The sequence below is a fragment of the Eubalaena glacialis genome, chromosome 4 (genome assembly GCF_028564815.1).
Source record: "Eubalaena glacialis isolate mEubGla1 chromosome 4, mEubGla1.1.hap2.+ XY, whole genome shotgun sequence".
NCBI lineage: Eukaryota > Metazoa > Chordata > Mammalia > Artiodactyla > Balaenidae > Eubalaena > Eubalaena glacialis.
In genome coordinates this window covers 167,917,890-167,940,203 of record NC_083719.1, presented here as the reverse complement: position 1 = coordinate 167,940,203, position 22,314 = coordinate 167,917,890, and the positions used below count along the sequence as shown (strand labels likewise).

Sequence of the window (22,314 nt, the reverse complement as noted above, 5' to 3'; positions counted from 1 at the left end):
ATTGGAGCTCATACACTACTGGTGGGAATGTAAAATGACTGCTTTGGAAAATAGCCTGACTTCCTCAAAAATGTAAACACAGAATTAGCATATCCAAGAGAAATGAAAACACACGTCCACACAAAGGCTCGTACACAAATGTTCATAGCAGCTTTATTTATAATAGCCAAAAACTAGGAACAACCCAAATTTCTACCAAAAGGTGAGTAGATAAACAAATTGTGGTGTTTCCATACAATGGAAATGATGTATACAACAACATAGATGAATCTCAAAATAATAATGCAGAGCAAAAGAAACTAGGGTTTTGTTTTTGTTTTTGTTTTTTAGTACATACTGAATAATTCCATTTGCAGAAATTTCTAAAAAAATGAAAACTAATCTATAATGACAAAAAGTAGATCAGTGTTGTCCTGGGGCAGGGGTAGGAGGGAAGAATTACTAAGGAACACAAGGAACTTTTGGGGGTGATGAATATGTTCATTACTTGATTGTGTTGTTGGTTTCATGGGTATATACCTAAGTCAAAACTCATCCAATTATACACTTTAAATATGTGCAATTAATTGTTTACAAAAAATGGATGAGATAATAAACAATACTTAAAAATTTAAAAACAATGGATGTTGTAAGTTTTGGGAGGACATCTATCTAATTAGAAATTTCTTTCTTTTTTTTAAATTTATTTATTTTATTTATTTTTGGCTGCATTGGGCCTTCGTTGCTGCGCACGGGCTTTCTCTAAGTTGCGGCGAGCGGGGGCTACTCTTCGTTGCGGTGTGCGGGCTTCTCATTGCAGTGGTTTCTCTTGTCTCGGAGCACAGGCTCTTAGGCGCACGGGCTTCAGTAGTTGTGGCACACGGGCTTAGTTGTCCCGCGGCATGTGGTATCTTCCTGGACCAGGGCTCGAACCCGTGTCCCCTGCATTGGCAGGCGGATTCTTAACCACTACACCACCAGGAAAGTCCTGTTGTTGTTTTGTCTGTAGTTTGTTTGCTTGAAAATCAGGAGCCAAATAATGTCCATGCATTGTAACTAGCTGATACATCTCTTAAGTCTCTTTATAGGTCTGCTCACGGCTCGAGGGTTAGGCTCCACTCTCCCACCTGCCTTTCACTTCTTAGGCTACACACAGGCCGCACCTCAAGCCATTGACTGGCCTTGTGCTTTCTCTCTGGAGAGCTGTGGGACCGCTGGTATGACCCCAGGACATGGATCTCAAGAGTCCAAACCCATCCCCAGCCCCTGTTGAATGCACAGAGGCCCCATGACCCTGCTTCCCTTACTTCATGTCAGCTCTGGCTGATTAGAGCTAGGTTGGACATAGACCAGTTAAAACAGACTGAGTATTTGAAGATATTGATACTACAGTTTTATTAAACTTTTGTAGGTGCAATATATTAGGAGAGGACAGAAAGCAGCAGACACACCACTGGCGTTGGCTCCCAAGGGGGCAGGAGCCAAAGCTCCTGAACTGTGCTCCAGAGGCAGCTGGTGCTGGTCCCAGCCCTAGGCCACTCCTGCTCCCAGGATCCCAGGCAAGGCCCCCTTCCTCCCTGTCAGCACTGTTCCCGGTGACCAAGCAGGCTCTGTGGACCTTTGGTCCTTGCCCATCCTCTCTGGTCGCCACGGACTTCTGTGGTAATCCCATCCCACACGTGTGCAGATGCACATGGAACACCATGGGCACAGGCTTCTGAGTGATCTGGCCCCTGTGCTAGACACGTCTGAGAATCGAAGGCAGGCAAGGCCATGCACAGACAGCCTCCCAGACTGACCAGGTGAGGAGGTCGGTCCTGGTAGGAGTGGCCCCAGGAGTACGAGGGAGGAGACACACATGTGTTGGAACTGGTGGGTGAGGCAGGAGCAATGGTAAGTGACAAGAGGAAGCTGTTCAGAGCTAAGCTAGATGGGGAAAGGAAAAGTAGAGAAATGGGGTGAGGCTGTGAACACTTTCCTCCTGGCCAGACACAGGGGAAGCAGGTGATTTTCTGGGAGACACCCCACATCAGCTACCACCAGACAGCTGGGTCCCCTACAAAAGGCAGGAGGGCACAGCCCCAACCTAACCAATGCAAGGCCAATGCATTGGCTCTCCTGGACACATGACCATTGTCTACACCCGTTCGGCAGTCACATCCTGTTCCTCTCCCCTTTTATCCTACATGTATCTTCGAAAGCACTTCTGTCCTGGGATTTGCAGGTTGTTTTGTGGACACATACTGTTTTTCAGATACAGTCTGCTTTTCCTCTTAAGAGCTGTGCTGCTTCTTATGCTCCTCTGGCTAATATTCTATTCTAGACCCCAATCTCTACACAGTCACCACTAACCATTTTTTTCTTTTTTTTTTTTATTATGGTAAAATACACATGACATAAAATTTACTATCTTAATCATTTTTCAGTGTACTGTTTAGTGGTATTAAACACATTCACATTGTTGTACAATCATCACCACCATCCATCCCCATAACTCTCTTCATCTTGCAAAAGCGAAACCACTGACCATTTTTACTGGCCCATGTTACTGTCCCAGCTGCCATTTATCACCTGGACTGGTGGGGTGAGTTAAGTGCAGAGCACTGTGGCTGCAGGTAGAGGTCCTGGTCTCATCCCTGCTGCCTGCTGAGCCTGATTCCAGTTCTGGGATTTGCCTCCTGTTATGGACTGAATGTGTCCATAACATATGTCAAAACCCTACCCTGCAATGTGATGGTATTAGAAGGTGGGGCCTTGGGAGATGATTAGGATTAGATGAGATCATGACATGGACCCCTCATGATGGGATTAGTGCCTTTATAAGAGTCACAAGAGAGCTGGCTTCCCACCTCTGCTCTCTGCCATGTGAGGACACAAGAAGTTAGCCATCGGCAGGAGGGCCCTGACTTGACCATGCTGGCACCCTGACCTAAGATTTCCACCCTCTAAAACTGTGAGGAACTAATTCCGGTTGTTTATAAGTCCTCCAGTCTATGATGTTTTGTTACAGCAGCCTGAACTAAGACATCCACAAAAGGTCTGAATTTGGTTAGTCACTGTCACATTCATTTCTCTGCATGCCATACATCAGCATCTCACACTGCCTTGTCTCCTTGTTGGTATTTGTGGCTGGTACAGATGTTGCTCCACGTTCTTGGGTGTTCAAGAAACATGGTTTTTAACTGCTTTTCAATAACTCAATTTGTATGTCAAACCTGCCACTCTGCTGCAGTGGTGGAAACTTAACTTCAGTCTATTTGGAGCATTCCTCACCTACCTTTCCTAGGATGTATCTAAATACTGACCTAATACTAAGTAAGGCATTTTAATAGCAAGACTGTCTTTGCTGGCATGTCTCTCATCCTTGTTCCCCAACCCTTTCTATCACTTATTCTCTGCCTCCATTGGCTGCCCATTTACTTTGCCCCTAAGAACACTGTGGCCTATTATCATCATTACCACAGGTCTCTGAGAAGCGAGGCCCCCCAAGTTGCCATTCCACTCTTGCTGCAAAGTAACGATAAGAATGCCCTCCTGGCTTCTGATCTGTAAATGTCACCATCCAGAATGGTTAAATGCCATTCCCGAATCCCATCATCCCCAATGACACTAGGGAGCCCAGTTCCATGGCAGCATCTCCTGCTGTCAACCCTGGCCTACCGGGGACAGCCATCAACACCTTCTCAATGATGCAATGCCCCCCCTCACTGTCATATTCCCTACTGCTTTAGCCAAAGGAGCATCCTCTGGGCAGCTCCCAGAGAACAGAGTCAAATGGTGAATCTTCTGGTCTCATGTAATAAACCCATTCTAATATTTCCACTTCCCTGTAGCCTTCAGACCCTTCTTTAAACTCAGCCAAGGCAATTCTGGCGTCTCCACCTCATTGACCTTAGGCCACCATCGTGTCCAATTTTCCAGAGTCATCTGGTAGCACATTAGGAGAAGCTCCGGGTGTTCTTGGCAGAACTCTAGTCTTGAGTCATGGGAAATGTTCCATTGCAATCAACTTCCTACCCACTCTTATATACCCCCCCACCCTCTAGATCCACTCCCACGTCTGTTCCCCCAGAGGTCCTGCGGTTAGACATGTCCTGCAGGCTTTTGGACGATCAAGCTATTTCCTTCTAGAGTAGGGACTGTGCTTCACTGCTTGGGCTATGCTGAGACTCGATCCTAGTTATTGGTCTAGAGGCAATGAGAGGTGGAGCTTCAGAAAGATTAGCATCATTTTACGACATCTACCTCAGGTGAGATCGCTGCATTGTCTCCAGGAAAAATAAAGCTGTTCTTCTCTATCAAGGGAAGGAGCAGCTGCTGCTGGCCAGAAGGGTTCAGGGGCTCTGGGGGCTCAAGGTTCTTAGGTATATCCACCCAAACATCCCCATGCCAGGCCTTGGGGTCCCATTCCTTCCCCTTAAAATGCTTGACTTTAGTACAGGAAAATTGTTAAGGATGCACGGGTCTTCTCTGCAGCTCTACTGCCCTTGATTAAATGTTGAGCCTTATTTTCAGCACACTCTGCTTCCTGGCCACAGAAGTGAGCAGTTCTTTACATGTTGCCTTGGGAGACTTTCCAGCTTTCACATCATGCCCTGAGTTGAGTGGGCTAAGAAGAGCCTTTCATTCTTTCTTCAAAGCTTCTAAGACAGTTTAGAAAAGTTAACCACCTCCATAATCCTTGTAATTACAGCTGCCTCCATATCTTTCAAGTGCCAAAGCTACTACATAAGCCAAACTTTCCCTTCAATTTCTATCTCATTCCAATCCACCAAAGGTAAGAGTCTTATGCTTCAGGACACTAGGGGTTACTACCATCCTTCTCACCAACAGTGGTGAGAGGTCTTTGTTGCCTTCTGAATGGGGGGGTGATCTAGTTCTAGATTCCTTTCCCTATGGCCTGCCTTCTAGTGCTACTTCCTACTAACTGCCTTAGCTTGAATCCCCATAAAAGCAGAGCCTGAGCTTAGAACTTGGGTGCAGTTTATCTGGTAGATGATTCCACGAACTGAGAGAGGCGGAGTGAGGAAAATGGTAGAAGGAAAATTCAACAAAGTGTGTTTTGGTTTCTGTCCTCTACTGGAGGTTGCCCCAGAAGGCATTAACTCTCCTGCACTCCCAGGCTATGTCTGTGGGTTGAGAGAGCTCCTGAGGCTTAGGAGAAAGCCCTGAAGCAGAAAGGCAGAGAAACCCACAGTAGACACTTGAAATGAGGCACTGACAGTATACGCAGAGCCATCCACCATAGTTGCGGCGAAAATCAGAGGTGGACTTATCAGATGCAACCAAAAGTTCCAAAAGCATCTGGTACACCTTCCCTGCCTCCTAGAGGATTAGATACCTATGACAATACCAAAGGCCAAACACCATCTGCTCCTGGGATTCAGGTGCCTGTCTCTTATAGACCTTTGTTCATTCTAGAAATATCTGGAGAGAGCCTAGTAAGTGTTAAGCACTTTTCTAACTAAGATACAGAAAAAAAAAAAAAAAACCCTATGGAACTTACACTCTAGTTGGGGCAGAGGGGGTGGAGGGAGACTGACAAAATACATAGCATGTCCAATGGTGACAGATGCTAGAAAACAAAGCAGGAAAGGAGGATAAGTTGTGCTGGTTTGGTTGGGTGTGGAGAGAATGCACGCTCTTTTAAATAAAGTCATTAGGGAAAACTTCACTGAAAAGGTGACATTTAAGTAGACACCTGAAGGAAGTAAAATCAGCAAGACACTGAGAAGGAGCAACTGTGAGGTAGGAGAGAAATCAGAAGAGTGTAGTGTCCTAGAAGACAAGTGAAGATGAGGAGGTGTCAACTGCATGAAATGCTGCTGATGGGCCAAGATGAGGATGGAGAATTAGCCAAAGGACTTAACACTGGAGTCAATTTCATCCTTGACAACAGCAGGCTGGGGAGACTCGGAGGTGAGAAATCCAAAGCTGAGGGGAACTAAGAGCAAAGAGGGAGGGGAGGAATTGAAGACAGTGAATATAAGCAACTTTTTGGAGCTTAGTTATACAGGGAAGCAGAGAAATGGGGCAGTAGCTGGAAAGTAATGTAGGGTCAAGAAAGGACTTTTTTCCAAGATGGAAGACCTACCAGGATCTCTACTTCCATTTCTCTTCATCTTTCCTCTTGCTGTAGACAAATCTATAGCCTTTTTTTTTTTTTTTTTTTTTTTTTTCTATAGCCTTTTTGACCTCCCTCCTCAAGCCCAAAAAATATTTTTTCAAAGCTCTGTTCCCCAGAGGGTTCTGAGCTGTAGAAGATGAAAGCCACAAAGAGTTCTTTGTTCCTACTTTCTGCTCTGTCACACACACACAGCCCCACCCCACCCCAGGAGCAATGAGCTTGCTGCCTCAGTCAGGGGGTGAAATTCCAGAGCAGAAAGAACAAAGTCACATATCTTAAAATATCATTCTGCCCCATTTGATCTGGGTCCTTTATCCATTTGGATACCCGTCCCTAAACATGGGGCTCCCCATCTGCTGCTGATCTGGCAGGGCAGATACTTTTCTCTGTTCTAGAAAATAAACTATTTGTTTGCAAGTGCTCTGGCCAAAGCAATATTCCCTGAACTTTAGGCACTCTTGGATCACCTTTATGATTTTTGCTATTTCCCCATACCACATAGTTTTTATCTCATGTTTTAATGTAAAGCACTTTCCTCCTTAAAAAAAAAATCTTTTTTTATTGTGGTAAAATTCACATAAAACTCACTATTTTAAAGTATACAATTCAGTGGCTTTTAGAACATTCACAGTGTTGTACAACCATTACCACTATAGCTCCAAAACATTTTTCATCAAACCAAAAGGAAACCCTGCTCCTGTTAAGTAGTCACTCCTTCCTCCCCACATCCCCCAGCTGTGGATTTGTCTATTCTGGATATTTTATATAAACAAAATGATACAATATGTGGTCGTTTGCATCTGACTTCTTTCACTTAGTATAATTTCTCCATCAGTGCCTTATTTTGTGTTTTTTTCTAGGTATTGTTTTGATTCCCTTCTCATTTCCTTTTCTGTATATTTTTTATTTTCTAAGTTAATCTAAAAGGAAATTATATTTTACAACTATTTAAAAATATTTTAATCCATGTTAATATAAATATAGAATTATTAAAATACAAAAGAGCACTGCTCAAAAGAAATGTTTTTAAGCATAGTGTCTAATGACGTTTTGTGTTGTTTTGCTGATTTAATTAGGCCACATTTTTATACAAAGTAGTGGTTTAGTAATCCCTAGTCTTTCTCCTGAAAGCAAGTTAGGCTGAAGAAGGACACCCACCTCTCTCAAAGTTTTCACATGGCTCTAGGAAAATGTGTTGGAATCCTACCGGACTTAAGTTTCACTAGGTGCTGAAAGGGCCTGTCTACATTCCAAGGAAAGGTTGCAGATTGCAAGGACCAGTGTCATCACCTTTGTTATGCAGCCACATCACTCACAACACCCTCACCAAAAGCACTTTATATGATACCTTGGGCACAGGGCTCCCCATGCCCCAGGAGAGAACATCGATCTAGAACGGATATAGAAGGAGATCCAAAATCAGACACCTATAGGAGGAAAGGAGTGAAGCTGAGCAGGAGCTGACAGCCACAATTCAGGCAACTGCTGCTGGGCAAAACCAAGGTCCAGCATGGCTGAGTCTTCCGGGTTTTCAGGAGAAGACGGGAAATCTGGATTTTTAATGTGAAATCTCCAAATTCTTAAATGTTGGCAACTCATGCAAAACTGTAAAATAAAGTGGGTCGAGCAAATCCTATCTGTGCGCTGGATTAGCTCTGGACAGTGCTTGTTTCTATCTCCGACCCATAATTCTAGAGAGAGGAAAAGGAAACCCGTAACGAAGAAGCGACTCGCCAAAAGCCACACAGCCAGGAGGGGGAGGCAGAGCTCAAAGTTTCGAGAGATTCTTTCGGGAAACAGTTTCCAGGTCGTAAAATACACTTCTATCCTGGACTCAGGCTGAAACCCCTCCCGGGAGCGCGTCAGGGAGGGAAAGGCCAACTGTAAGGTCACCGACCCCGCCCGCCCGCCCGCCCAACCGCACCCTCCATCCCTGGGCCCAGGTTTCCCTGCCTCCCGGACTTTGCCCTCCGTCCCTTGGGCCAAGAAAGCCATTGCTGCCACTACCTCTCATCGCATGCCATCCCCGCCCCCTGCTGCACTGTTGCAAGCCTGGCTCCTACTCCGCGTTCCCAACGGGCTGCAAACATCTTCCTCCACCGCCCTATCGCACCCTCCCGAGACGGGTTGCTGGCTGAATCTCCCCTCCACACCAGGCCCGGAGTGATGGTCCCTGAAGGCGCGCAGCGAGCCGCCGCGCACCCGGAGCCCAGTCCTGGCCGGACCCTCGAGGGGCCACAGGAACGCGCCCGGGCCTAAGGTGAGGAGCGAGGTGCGCATGCGCCGCACGGGTTTTATTGCGTCACCGCGACTCTGGAGCCCGCGGCTCGATCAGGAGCACGCCGCCCGCGCCTTCGCGCTTGCGCATCTTCCTCTGCCAGGGGCGCGCCGCAGCGGCAGTGCTTGCCTCGTGGTCTATCTTCTTTTCCAATAGGTGCATGCGCGCTGTGGTCTCCGTCAGCATGTCCATGAGCAGTTCCTGCTGCAGCTTCAGGTAGTTGTTCTCCTCCAGCAGCACCTGGCTCTTGATCAGCTGCACCTGCGCCTTCCAGCCCGGGGTGGTCGGCGAGGGCAGCTGCGGCCGCGACCGCACTGGCTGGCCCTCCGCGGTCCACCGGCCGCCGCGGAACACGAAGGCCTCGTCGCTGAGACGCGTGCGCGGCGTGCCGTAGCTGAGGCCTAGCTCTGCCTGGCGCGTCTTGTGGTCCAGCAGGTAGAAGGTGGACATGGAGGAGATGCGGCGCAGCGGAGGGCGCCGCGGCGAGAAGCGCCGCGAGAAATGGTGGGCCCAGAACTGCCGCAGCTGCTCCCACAGGCGGCTCGCGTGGCCCGAGGCCGGGCACCCGAAGGCCTCCAGGGCAAGGGCCGGGCGGGCCTCGTCGGGCGCACGGATACCCGGAGCAGAGGCTCGAGGACGCGGGCGACCCAGGCTGCTCCCTTGCCTCGCAAGCCTCGATGTCCAGAATGATAAAGGCGAGCCAGGGGCACTGCTGGGGAGCAAGAATCTGGGTGAGCAACCTGCTTGGACGAGCTGCCCCCTCAAACCGCGAGGCCTGGTGGGCAGGGCTCAGGCCCGCAGCTGGCGCTCAGGGTTAACCAGCTGCTGGCCACTGGGGAGTCCATCCCTGCACACTCGCACTAGCAGCAGTCTCCCTGAAACCCCCTTCCCCAAAGACTACTCTGTCAGGCTTTGGGGATAGATAGGCAGGTGAAGGACCAGAACCTTGCTCTCTGAGTGCTGGGTGGCTGCTGGAAGGGGTTAATAGGCCCTTAAGGGAGGAAGGAATGATAGCAGAGACAAGTAGGTACTTAAAAGATGCACAGGAATTTGACAGGTAGATTGGGGGTGGATAAGGGAGAGCCTCTAGGCAGAGTGAAGAGCTAGGCAAGGCTCGAATGTTGCACATGTGAGGAAGAGCTTGGGGTAGGATTGGTGTAGGGTATTGAGCTGGGAATAGCAGAAGAGGAAGCTGGAAAGGGGGACCAGGGCACTATATGAGGGTGCTGTACAGGCAGGCTTAAAAGTTTAGACTTCCTTCTGTGGGTTAGAGGGCGCTACTGAAGCATTGCAAAGCCAGGGCTGGATCTACATTCTGAAAAGTATCTGGTGGATGTCTAGCGTACCCAACAGCATTACTGCCCTCATCATTCAGTTATTTTACAACCTTGAACTGACTGACACCTGCTTTGTGCCAGGCCCTGGTCTGGGTGGAGGGTCCCAGCACAGCCTATGCCTGCCCTCAAGATGCTCCTGGTCCAGCTGGGAACCAGTTGTGTGCGTGTAGATCACAGTCTGGTGTGGTCAGTCCAGTAGGGGCATGTGCCATGGGCTAGGACCTATGCTTAGGGCTTGAGCCAACAGGGGTTGTGCAGACTGGACATGACGTTTATCCCAAGCAGACTACATGCTCAAGGAAGCTAAAGTCCAGATAACAGACATGTCTCGTACTCCCTCTCCCCCATTCCTGTACGTGCTGATTCTGTTGTGTGAGAAAGAAGACTGTATGCTTTCTTTTGAATTCCTCTTCTCCCTATGGAGAGTGAAAAGAGAAGGAACCCTGGGGCAGGGTTCCCTCTGTCATGCCTTCATTAATTCAACACACACATACTCCTCACACATAGCTGGGCAGTAGTATCCCCTAGATCTGGCTCAGGGACATGTCTCTTGGAAGCCCAAGGCTAGAACCCGGCCCACCCTTGAGGTTGCATCTTTCCAGAGGATCCTTCCCTGGTAATCCTCACATGTTGTACCTCACCTGGAGGATGTGTTGGAGGTGCCAAGCTGCTGTCCCAGGCCTGGCCCCATCTCTGAACCACTCAGTTGCTGTCTACTGGCTATGACTCACAATGCCTCTAGGCCAGATCAGCTAAGCTATAAAACAGACCCCTGGGCTCTCCCCTGTATTCATTCAGCACACTTATTGAGTGCCTTCTGTGTTCCAGACACTGTTCTTCCAACGTGACGAAGATCTTCCGTCATCAAGCTATCATTCTTAGGGGGGAGAAGGTCATAAGCAGAGCCTAAGATAGGAATTTGTTCTAGGGGATTGAACAAAATAGTCCCTCATGAAGCTTACCAAGGGTGTCATGGGTCAGGTTTCCTAGAAGCAGAGCCTCAGATGAGAATTTTTGAGGGATTTACTGGGGAAGTGTTCTCGGGAGAAGGGAGTAAGGGAAGCAGGACAGGGCAGGGAAAAGAGCTAAAGCTAAGCAGGAATGTGGCCTCAAGTGGAGACTAGCTCTAGACAGATCCCACGGGGAACTGTAGAAATTGTGCCACAGAGTTAGGTCTCCTTACTGCAAGGGAGCCAATCTTTTGTGCCCTTCTTCTCCCCCACCCAGCCTTCATTTCAGTCAGTCATTGTCAGGGGCAACTGTGAGTTGTCAGCCAACACTTAAGGCACCTGTGGGGTGGGTGCACCCCAGTAAAGGGGTTTGTAGGATGTCAACAGCATAAAAGAGGGAGGAAGAGAATAGATAATAAAAATGAAAGGAAATGGGGCTTCCCTGGTGGCACAGTGGTTGAGAATCCGCCTGCCAATGCAGGGGGCACGGGTTCAATCCCTGGTCCAGGAACATCCCACATCCCATGGAGAGTGAAAAGAGAAGGAACCCTGGAGCAGAGCAACTAAGCTTGTGCGCCACAACTACTGAGCCTGTGCTCCTGAGCCCGCGCGCCTAGAGCCCATGCTCTGCAACAAACGAAGCCACCGCAACGAGAAGACTGCGCACACCGCAACGAAGAGTAGCCCCCACTTCCTGCAATTAGAGAAAGCCCGCGCACAGCAACGAAGACCCAATGCAGCCAATAAAAAAAATTTTAGTTATTCTAGTGGGTGTGTCTAAATTGTGATTTTGATTTCATTTCTCTGTTGGCTAATAATGTTGAGTGTCTTTTCATGTGCTTATTTGTTACCCTTGTTGCTGAAGTTGTTCTTGTCTTTTGACCTTTTTTTTTAAAACTGGATTGTTTGTCTTGTTGAGTGTAAGTTCTTTAATGCTAGATAAAAGTCCTTTGTCAGATACGTTTTGCAAATATTTTTTTCCCAGTCTATGGCTTGCCTATTAAAGCAGAAGTTTTTAATAAAGTCCAATTTATCAATTTTTACTCTGACCCTCAAAAGGTCATGCTTTTCATGTCATATTAAAGAACGCTTTGCCAAACGAAAAGTTTCACCATTTTAGCTTTACATTTTGTGTTGTATTTTGAGTCAATTTTTGTTGATAGTGTTCTTTTCATATGGATGTCAAGTTGACCCAGCACCATTTATAAAGACTAGCCTTTCCTCACTATTTGCGGTTGTGTCTTTATTGTTCATCATGTGACTGTGTATGTATGACTGTTTCTGGGCTCTCTATTCTCTTTATTGTTCTTTTTATTCTTGTACCAATACCATATTTTCTTAATTATTGTAGCTTACAGTAAGTCTTTATCTGGTAATGTAAATCTTCAAACAATTTTTTTTAAGACTGCTTTGGTTTCCTAGGTCCTTGGAATTTTCATATAATTTCAATTCCATGTAATTGAATTTCTATCCTAATTTTAGAATTAGAATGTCAGTTTCCGCAAATAAACCTTTATGCTCACTGTTCAAAGCTCTCTCTTATCATCAGGATAAGCTTGAATCAGCCCTCAGAAGGTTGTCTAATGGACATGGAATCAGAGCCCAGGAATATTTTAACCCAGCCAATCACACATTCGCCTTCTCTCCCTCACTCCCTCTTCCACCACCCCCCCCCAATTGTGTCTGTGTTATTAAAGCTACTTTTCATTAACACTCATGACATTTCAGGAAGGTCCTGAGTGATCATCAGGAATGGTATTCAGCAACTTTCAATTTCCCTATTTCCATGGTCTACAAAAGAGGAAAAGCTACAAAAACCAAGGAAGTCTTTTTTGATGATTTGAAAAGGAAAAGTTTAGAGGAGGAATAATTCCCACTTAACATGTTAACCCCTTTCACAAACAGACCTTGATTTTGAGGAAATTTAATGAAAACTGTAGTTTGTGTTTTTTTTGCTGCACGGTGCAGCATGCGGGATCCCAGTTCCCCTAACAGTGATCAAACCCATGACCCCTGAAGTGGAAGCGCGGAGTCCCAACCACTGGACTGCCAGGGAAGCCCCCAAAACTGTAGAATTTTAAAATGCACAGTCAATAACAATGGTTCCTGGCTCCTTTGAGGGACTCCGTTTAAATGTCACTGAAAAGACCAGATTTGGAGCCTGTGAGGAAAGGAGTGCCCGGTCCCAACAGGTCTGAGTTTAAGGACATAAAGCTCATTCTGATGGCACAGAGGAAAGGAGAGAGGACTTAAAAAAGAATTTTCATTTCTTCACAGCCATAGTGGCTGTAAATGTCAGTGGATCTCTTCTCTTGGCAACCAAGAGGAATAGTTCCGAAACCAAGGAAGCAAAATCTTGTTTACCCTCATGACCATTTCAATCCCGCTTCTAAGATAATCTGTTAGTGATATTTACCCTTCCCTGAAACAGTGAGGGGTTCTCTGTGCTAATACAGTTTTTTTAAAAAGCCAAATATTTGCATTTGTATAAGACCTGATAAAAACAGTAATTCAAGTAGTACGGAACACAAGAAGAACATAGTTATACAAAATGCACACGCTTCACCTGGTACTTCATTTTCTGCACGGTGCCTTTTTAGGATGCATGAAAGGATGCCCATCCCCTATGTGGTTCATCCTTCCCTTGGACTTTTTCTTCTTTAGCTTCTCCTTCAGCCTTCCTCTTGGGCTTGGTGGTTTCAGCAGGGGTGGGATGCAGCATGAGGGGTGACCACAGTGGTGGTCTAAGGGTTGCTGTTGCTTCCTCTCATACCCATGCTGCTCCCAAGCCATTTTGCCTTAAAATTAGTTATATGCATGTTCTTTGGAATCTGCAATACTCTATAGAAAATGTTTAAATTTTGTTTTAAAAAATAACTGAAAAAAAGTGTTGATGATGTTCTATCTGCTCTAGATAACCACCAGGAAGCGCCCTGGAACCTAAGAGTCTGCACCTGGGTTTGAGTGGTGGTGGCTAACCAGAGGGGGAGGTAAGCAGACAGGCATGAGAGCACTGAGTTCCCCTGAGAATGGAAGATTTCAAAGTCTTCTGAAGAGTGAAAAGTGGACTTAGAATGTGCATCATGGCACAGTACAGAGTGTGTGCCAGCTGAATTTGGAAACATCTGCCTCAGGGCACTGGGAGCAGATCACAGGTCAAATAGCACTTATTTTCAGCAGAAAAACATTTTTTGTTGTCCTATTGAAATGTTAATTTAAATGCTTTATAGGTAATTTATAAATTTATTGTGGTTTTATATTTGTATAACAGCTGTAAATAAATGAATGTATGGTAGGCTTATGTTTATAGACATTTAAACAAGAATGTGTGGTGGGCTAATATTTTGATTAGCCCATATATAGTTGTCCTGAATATTCCTTTTTATACAGGTACCTTTTATCATTTAAATGAAAATCTGAGGCTTTCTGCAGAAAACAGAATTATTTGGGGGCTTCTAACTTCCAAAATAGGCTCTATAGGATCTGAACAACTCTGAACAATTGTCTTGAATTGTGAGAGCCTGACCTTTTTTTTTTTTTTTTGCCACGCTCGCTGCGTGGCTTGCAGGATCTCAGTTCAGTTCCCCGACCAGGGATTGAACCCTGGCCACAGCAGTGAAAGCGCCGAATCCTAACTACTAGACCACCAGGGAACTCCCCTGGCTTTTTTTTTTTTTTTCAAGTTGTAAATTTTAAAATTGTGCAAGGAAAAATAATTTTTTTTAAATAAAAATTGTTCAAGGAACACCAGTATACCCTTTATCTAGATTCCCCTACACTCAACATTTTACCCTATTTCCTTGATCATTTCTGAACCTTTTACATACATCATAGTCCTTTGCCCTAAATACTTCAATGTGTATTCTCTTACGTAACCACAGTACAGTTATCAACCTTATGAATTTACGTTGATATAATACAACCATCCATATTTCAGTTTTGTCAGTTTACTAAGAATGTCCTTTATAGCATTTTTTCCCTCTAGTACAGGATCCCATCTAGGGATAGGTATTGTATTTAAGTGTTGCAAAGGAACCTTCCCTACTGTGGGCAGACACTTTAAAGACCATTTAAATGTCCTGTTCCTCAAAATTCCCCCTAAAGTTAGCATCCACTGGTGACTCTTGCCTGATCCAATCTTTATGATTGCCAAATTATGCTTTTCCAACACTAGCACTCACTTTATACTTATCAGTCGGCCCTCAGCATTCTACTCTAAGCAAGAGATCTTCTTTCTCCTCTGCTGGTATGGTGAGATAATAGAGAAAAAAAAATTATATATATATATATATATATATATATATATATATATATATATACATATATATATATATATATATATCTCCACCACCAGTTCCTGGCACAGAGTTCCTAAAACCCTTGTAATTTCCTAGGTGTTAAGAGCACTAGGCACATCTTTTGTTCTAATATTTGGTCTTTGACCCCTGTTCCTGACAGTTTCTAAATCCCTCAGAATTTCCTGAGTTATAGCAGTGTCTTTTGGTCTAATGAAGTGACTCATGGTGGGCTCCTGGATAGGAGCTGTTCACCAGAAAGACAGAGCCATGATTGGACACTTGGGACTTTCAGCCCCTCCTCCCCTCCCCCATTCTCCAAAGGCGAGAGGGGTTGGAAATGGAGTTAATGATTGATCCTGCTTCCATAAAAATCCCCGAAGTACTGGGTTCAGAAAGTTTCCAGATCGGTGAACACAGCCATGTACTGGGAGGGTGACACATCCAGCTCCACGGGGACAGAAGTTCGTGCTTGGGACCCTCCCGGACCTCGCCTTGTGTATCTCTTCATCTCGCTGCTCATCAGTATCCTTTATCATATCCTTTAGTAAACTGATACATGTAAGTGTTTCTCTGAATTCTGTGAGCTGTTCTAGCAAATAATCGAAGCCAAGGGGGAGGAAGTCATGGAAGCCTCTGATTTATAGCCAAGTCGGACAGAAATTGCGGGTAAGCTGAGGATCCAATTCTTGCGATTAGCATCTGAAGTGGGGTCAGTCTTACAGAACTAAGCCCTTAACCTGTGGGATCTGACACTAGCTATCTCCAGGTAGCTAGTGTCAGAATCAAGTTGTAGGACACCCAGCTGGTGTCACAGAATTGCTTGGCATGGGGAAAACTCCCACACATCTGGTGTAGGAAGTGATGTGAATGTGGTAGTAGTGTGACAGTAAAGAAGAAACACAGGAGGGGGACTTCCCTGGTGGTGCAGTGGTTAAGAATCCGCCTGTCAATACAGGGCACACAGGTTCGAGCCCTGGTCCGGGAAGAGCCCACATGCCGCAGAGCAACTAAGCCCGTGCACCACAACTACTGAGCCTGCGCTCTAGAGCCTGCGAGCCACAACTACTGAAGCCCACGTGCCTAGAGCCCGTGCTCTGCAACAAGAGAAGCCACTGCAATGAGAAGCCTGCGCACCGCAACCAAGAGTAGCCCCCACTCGCTGCAACTAAAGAAAAGCCCACGGGCAGCAACAAAGACCCAATGCAGCCAAAAATAAATAAATAAAAAATAAATAAATTTATTAAAAAAAAGAAACACAGGAGGAGTGTAAGTTTTTTCTTTACAGGTATAGACTTATTCTATTTTTCTTTTCCTTTTTTAAATTTGTTTACAGTTCTCTTTTTCAGTGGTTTATAGTTCATTTAATTATTTTGATTCTCAGATGGCTGGGCCCTCCCCCAGAGATTCTGATGTAATGTTCTGGGGGTACAGCTTGGGCACTAGGATTTTAAAAGCTTTCCAGGTAATTCCAATGTACGGACAAGGCAAAAAACAAAAACAACAAAAACAAAACAAAACAAAAAAACCCTTGCAATGTAAAACATAGAGACCAAGGCAAGCAAACAGAAAACAGCTGACAGGAAATAGAGAAAACATACAGAGAAAAAAATCTTCAACCAAAAGTAGTCAGCAAATTTTCTCCCCAGAAAACAATTATGAAACTGGAAAAAAAGATTTTTTTAAAGATCTAGGGCTCTGGAAATTGACCAAAAGTAAATGAGAAATTGAGAAGCATTTATCCATGAAAAACTTCTGAACTCTGGTTAGAACAGTGAGAGTCTGTGGCATTCTTGTCTGAGGCTGCTAACATTCCCCCAGCTTGGTCAGCAAGCTTAGCTGTCCCAGAAATGGGGAGGCTGCACAAACCAACAGCTTCACTGCCAGAGGGGGCTCACTGAATCTGAAGCAAACCACAGTGAGATACTACTCTATATCTACTAAAATGGCTATTGGTGATGATGTGGAGAAACTGAAATCCTCCTACATGGGAAATGTAAAATCAGCAGCCAATTTGTAAAACAATTTAGTAGTGTCAAACAGTTAAACATAAACTTAGCATACAAGTCAGCAATTCTATTCCTATGTACTACTCAAATGGAAACATGTCCATATGAAGACTTGTATACAGGGAGTTCCCTGATGGTCCAGTAGTTAGGAGTCGGCTCTTTCACTGCCCTGGCCTGGGTTCAGTCCCTGGAAGCTGCACGGCGTGGCCATGGATAAACAAAATGTATATCTATGCAATGTAATATTATTCAATAATGGAAAAAGAATCAATTCTTGATACATGCTACAACATGAATGAAGTGCAAAAACATTATGCTAAGTGAAAGAAGTCAGATAATGATTCCATTTATGTGAAATAGCTAGAAAAGGGAGATCAATAGCGGAAGAAAGCAGTTCTATGGTTGCCTTGGGTTGGTTGGGAGTTGACTACAAATAGGCACAAAGGAACTTTTTGGTGGTGGAGTTACTCTTTTAAAAAAAAAAAAAAAATTAATTAATTTGGCTGCATAGGGTATTCATTGCTGCGCTCAGGCTTTCTCTAGTTGCGGCAAGCGGGGGCTACTTTTCGTTGCCGTGCATGGGCTTCTCATTGTAGTGGCTTCTCTTGTTGCGGAGCACGGGCTCTAGGCACGTGGGCTTCAGTAGTTGTGGCACACGGGCTCAGTAGTTGTGGCTCACGGGCTCTAGAGCACAGGCTCAGTAGTTGTGGCCCATGGGCTTAGTTGCTCCGCGGCATGTGGGATCTTCCCGGACCAGGGCTCCAACCCATGTCCCCTGCATTGGCAGGCGGATTCTTAACCACTGCGCCACCAGGGAAGTCCGGTGGTGGAGTTATTCTAAAATTGGATTGTGGTAATGGTTGCACAATTCTATAAATTTACTAAAAATCAACGAATCATTCACTTACAGTGGGAAAACTTTATAGTATGTAAATTATATTTCAATAAAGTTAAAAAAACTATGTGAGGGTAGAATAAAGACACTTTTAGATGTGCAAGATTTCAAAAAAAATTACTACACAGTCTTTCTTGGGATAGATGTAACTATTAATTGAGGTAGTAAACCAAGAAAAAGTGAAAATGTTGGGTTTTAAGGGAAAAATAAAGTATATGTCTATACAAAGAGTGGTACACCATGTCCATAGCAGTTTTATATCATATAGCCAAAAATTGGGAACAGCCCAGTTGTCTTATTACCTGGTTAATGGATAAACAAACTGTGGCATACTTGTACAATAGACTACTACTCAGCAATTAAAAGCAACAAATTACTGATACATTTTACAACACAGATGAGGATCTCAAAACAATATGAGTTAAATAAGCCAGATACAAAACACTATATACTATATAATTACATTTATATTAAGCTCTAGAAATGACCAGTCTTTTCTATAGTAACAGAAAGCAGATCAATTTTTTGCCTGTTGCTGGTGGTGGGGACGGAATGGGAATGGATATGAGGAAACTGTAGTATAATAAAAAATACATTTGGTCTTTATTCTGGGTTCCTGGCACAGAGCTTCTAAAACCCTTGGCATTTCCTGAGTGATGAGTGCCTTTTGTTATTCATATCATTATGAATATCATATCATTCATATCATTATGATGATGTCCCCTTCCAACAACACCTGAGTTTATGCTAATCAGGTGATTATTGCTGGGCCCCTTGATCAATTCAGGATAAGGGTGCTAGAGAAACCAAACCAAGTGATTTAGAGGAGTAGGATTTTCAGCTCCACTTCTGACCTTTAGGAAGGGGAGAGGGACTGGAGATTGAGTACAATCACCAATGGTCAACGATTTATCAATCATGCCTACTAATGGAACCTCTATAAAAACCCCTAAATAATGGTGTTCAGAGAGCTTGCAGCTTGGTCAACACATGCAGGTGCTGGGAGGTTGCATGCCCAGAGAGGGTGAAGCTCTGCACATTCACACACATACACACCCATACCTTGCCCTATGCATTTTTCCATTTGTTCCTGAGTTGTAGCTTTTTTAGTAAACCTGTGATAGCAAGTAAAGCACTTTCCTGAGTTCTGTGAGTTATTCTCTTGAATTACTGAACCTGAAGTGGGGGGGTCTTGGGAACCCCCAAATTTGTAGCTGGTCAAGCAGACATGTGGGTAACCTGTGCACATCATTTGCAGCTGGGCATCTGATGTGGGGGCAGTCTTAGCTTCTAAACCTGTGGTGTCTGAGACTAACCGGGTAGTTAGTGTCAAAATTGAATTGAACTGACAGAAGTGGTGTCAGAAGAGAACACGTATTTGGTGTAGGGGGAAAAGAAAGAACTTCAGAGGAAACTTATGGGGTAATGGAAATGTTCTTTATCTTCATTATGTAGTGGTTACATCGTATGTGCTGTACATTACCAAAATCAGTGAACTGTACAATAAAGTTGAATTTTTAGAATGTGGGGTCTAGGAGTTGAGGAAACAGGAGATCTGAACCCAAGAGGAGGTACAAGGAGGTCCAGCGACAGTGGCTGAAGAGCAGTCTGTTGACTGAAAAAAAAAAATTGCACAACCTAAAAGTTGAGAATTATGTTTTATTTGGTGGGCTTGCTGAGGACTTAAGCCCAGGGGATAGCCTCTCAGATAGCTCGGAGGGACTGCTCCAAAGAGGTAAGGTAGGAGTCAAGATATATAGGGGGTTTTGCAACAAAAACCACGTAGTCGGAAGATCAAAAGATTACTATTTTTTTTTAAATTTATTTTATTTATTTATTTTTGGCTGTGTGGGGGCTACTTTTTGTTGCGGTGCTCAGGCTTCTCACTGCGGTGGCTTCTCTTGTTGCGGAGAATGGGTTCTAGGCTCGCGGGCTCAGTAGTTGTGGCTCGCAGGCTCTAGAGCACAGGCTCAGTAGTTGTGGTGCACGGGCTTAGTTGCTCTGTGGCATGTGGGATCTTCCCAGACCAGGGCTCGAACCCGTGTCCCCTGCATTGGCAGGCGGATTCTTAACCACTGCGCCACCAGGGAAGCCCTATGGTGGGTTTTTAATATATATTCTATCTTTTTTGAAAATCTAACCACAAAAGCAGAAATTTGATTACTTATTGAAAAAATAACATACACATTATAAAAATATCTCCTTTCCATTTCCAAAGTCTTAGCCACCTCTTGGGCATCAACCACTCTTAGCAGTTTCTCATGCATCTTTCCAGAAAGCAGTTTCTCATGCATCTTTCCAGAAAGCTATATCCATGAGAATATAGCTCCCTTTGCAACATGAAAGGAAACATACTTTTCTCAGTGCTTTTTCACATAACACTAAATCTTGGCAATCATATCTATACACATAGATGTTCACTGAATGCTTTCCAATGCAGAACCATTATATGGATGAGCTATATTTTATTTAACCAGTTCTCTATGATGGTGGTTAGGTTGTTTCTAGGATTTGGATACTACAAACAATGCTGCAATGCACATCATTGTGTATATTTTTAAACACAAGTACATCATGTGAATATTCTATCAAACCTAGATATAGATACAGATATATTCCCAGGAGTAGAATTGCTGGGCCAAAGCATATGTGCATTTTTATTTTATTTTTATTTTTTTTTAAGTTTTTAAAAAAATTTATTCATTTTGGTTGCTCTGGGTCTTAGTTGCAGCATGCAGGATCTTTAGTTGTGGCATGTGGGCTTCTTAGTTGCAGCATTTGAACTCTTAGTTGCAGCACACAAACTCTTAGTTGTGGCATGCATGCGGGATCTAGTTCCCCGGCCGGGGATCGAACCCAGGCCCCCTGCATTGGGAGCGCAGAGTCTTACTCACTGGACCGCCAGGGAAGTCCCCATATGTGCATGTTTTTAAAAATAAATTTATTTACTTATTTAATTTTTGGGTGCGTTGGGTCTTCGTTTCTGTGCGAGGGCTTTCTCTAGTTGCGGCGAGCGGGGGCCACTCTTCATCGCGGTGCGCGGGCCTCTCACTGTCGCGGCCTCTCTTGTTGCGGAGCACAGGCTCCAGACGCGCAGGCTCAGTAGTTGTGGCTCACGGGCCCATTTGCTCCGCGTCATGTGGGATCTTCCCAGACCAGGGCTCGAACCCGTGTCCCCTGCATTGGCAGGCAGACTCTCAACCACTGTGCCACCAGGGAAGCCCCCATATGTGCATTTTTAAATGAATATAAATAATTTATTTTGAAAATCATCTTGCAGATTATAAGGTCAAAATACATTCAACCCAATCTCCCACACATTCGACATCTAAGAATTATAAAATGATTATTTCTTTTAAAGAAATACTCCAATACCTCAAAGTACCTTTTGCATTATCAAGAAAAGATCTTATGCCTTTTTCCAGCTGGAACCATGGTGGGTGTAGAAGAGAAGGAAAAGCCTTAAGAAACAAGTGGAGGGATTTTACAGAGCCTGAGATCGAGTACCTGAGAAAGAAGTTTGCCCAAAAGGTGCTTCAAAAGGCAAGGAAGAAGCTTATCTATGAAAAAGCTAATCACTGTCACAAGGGATATAGGCAGATAGAGCTGAGATTCAGATGGCAAGGCTGACAAGAAAAGCGGGCAAGTTTGGTGTACCTGCTGGACCCAAATGGGCATTCCTCATCAGGATCACAGGTATCAATGGTGTGAGCCCAGAGATCTGAAAGGTGTTACAGCTTCTTCGTTTTCGCTGGATCATCAACGGCACCTTTGTTAAGCTCAGCAAGGCTTCAGTTAACACTTAAGGATTGTGGAACCACATATTTCATGGGAGTACCTGAACCTGAAGTCAGAAAATGAATGCATCTACAATTATTGTTATGGCAAAATCAACAAGAAGAGAATTGCCCTGACAGATAACACTTTGCTCCATCCCTTGGTAAATATGGCATCATCTACATGGAGGATCTTATTCATGAGATCCATACTGTTGGAAAATACAGCTTCCTGTGGCCCTTCAAATTATCTTCTCCAGGAGGGCCCAGATCAACAGATCTAACAGGCTTATTAGATGGATGAACTGAGGTGTGTCTACCATGATTATTTTTGTAATCTGGTCAGTTAATAAACAGTGACTGATTTCAGACTATAAAAAAACAAAAACTCATTCTGCAGGGATTTGTCCTCAACTTCTTCTTAAGAACATTATGCTTTAGCAGAAAAACCCCTAGCAAGATTCTTGGCAGGACAAGTCCTACAGTCCTGCTCTGTCTTGGGCCCAGACCCAGGATTCCCAGGATCAGCTAAACCTGAATTCCCTTTTTTTAAGGGGCTCTATACTTTACCACCAGTCACTCAGGCTCATACTCTCATCGTTGCCTTTGGTTCTTCTCTTTCCCTAGCCTCCTGAATCCAGTGGAGCATTCTTCAGTATCAACATTTA

General features: G+C 44.7%; 1 protein-coding gene and 1 pseudogene across 1 annotated transcript; one reads left to right on the top strand and one right to left on the bottom strand.

Moving 5' to 3' along the window:
- Positions 1–8,408: 8,408 nt before the first annotated feature.
- On the bottom strand, positions 8,409–10,412 carry CBY3 (chibby family member 3). The gene is made up of 2 exons (XM_061189009.1): positions 10,363–10,412; positions 8,409–9,096 (listed from the first exon to the last, which is right to left on the bottom strand). Exons 1-2 carry the CDS (start codon positions 10,410–10,412, stop codon positions 8,409–8,411), a joined length of 738 nt encoding a protein of 245 aa, XP_061044992.1.
- An 8,686-nt stretch (positions 10,413–19,098) lies between these two features.
- On the top strand, positions 19,099–21,950 carry LOC133090619 (large ribosomal subunit protein uL30-like; annotated as a pseudogene).
- The last annotated feature ends 364 nt before the right edge of the window (positions 21,951–22,314 follow it).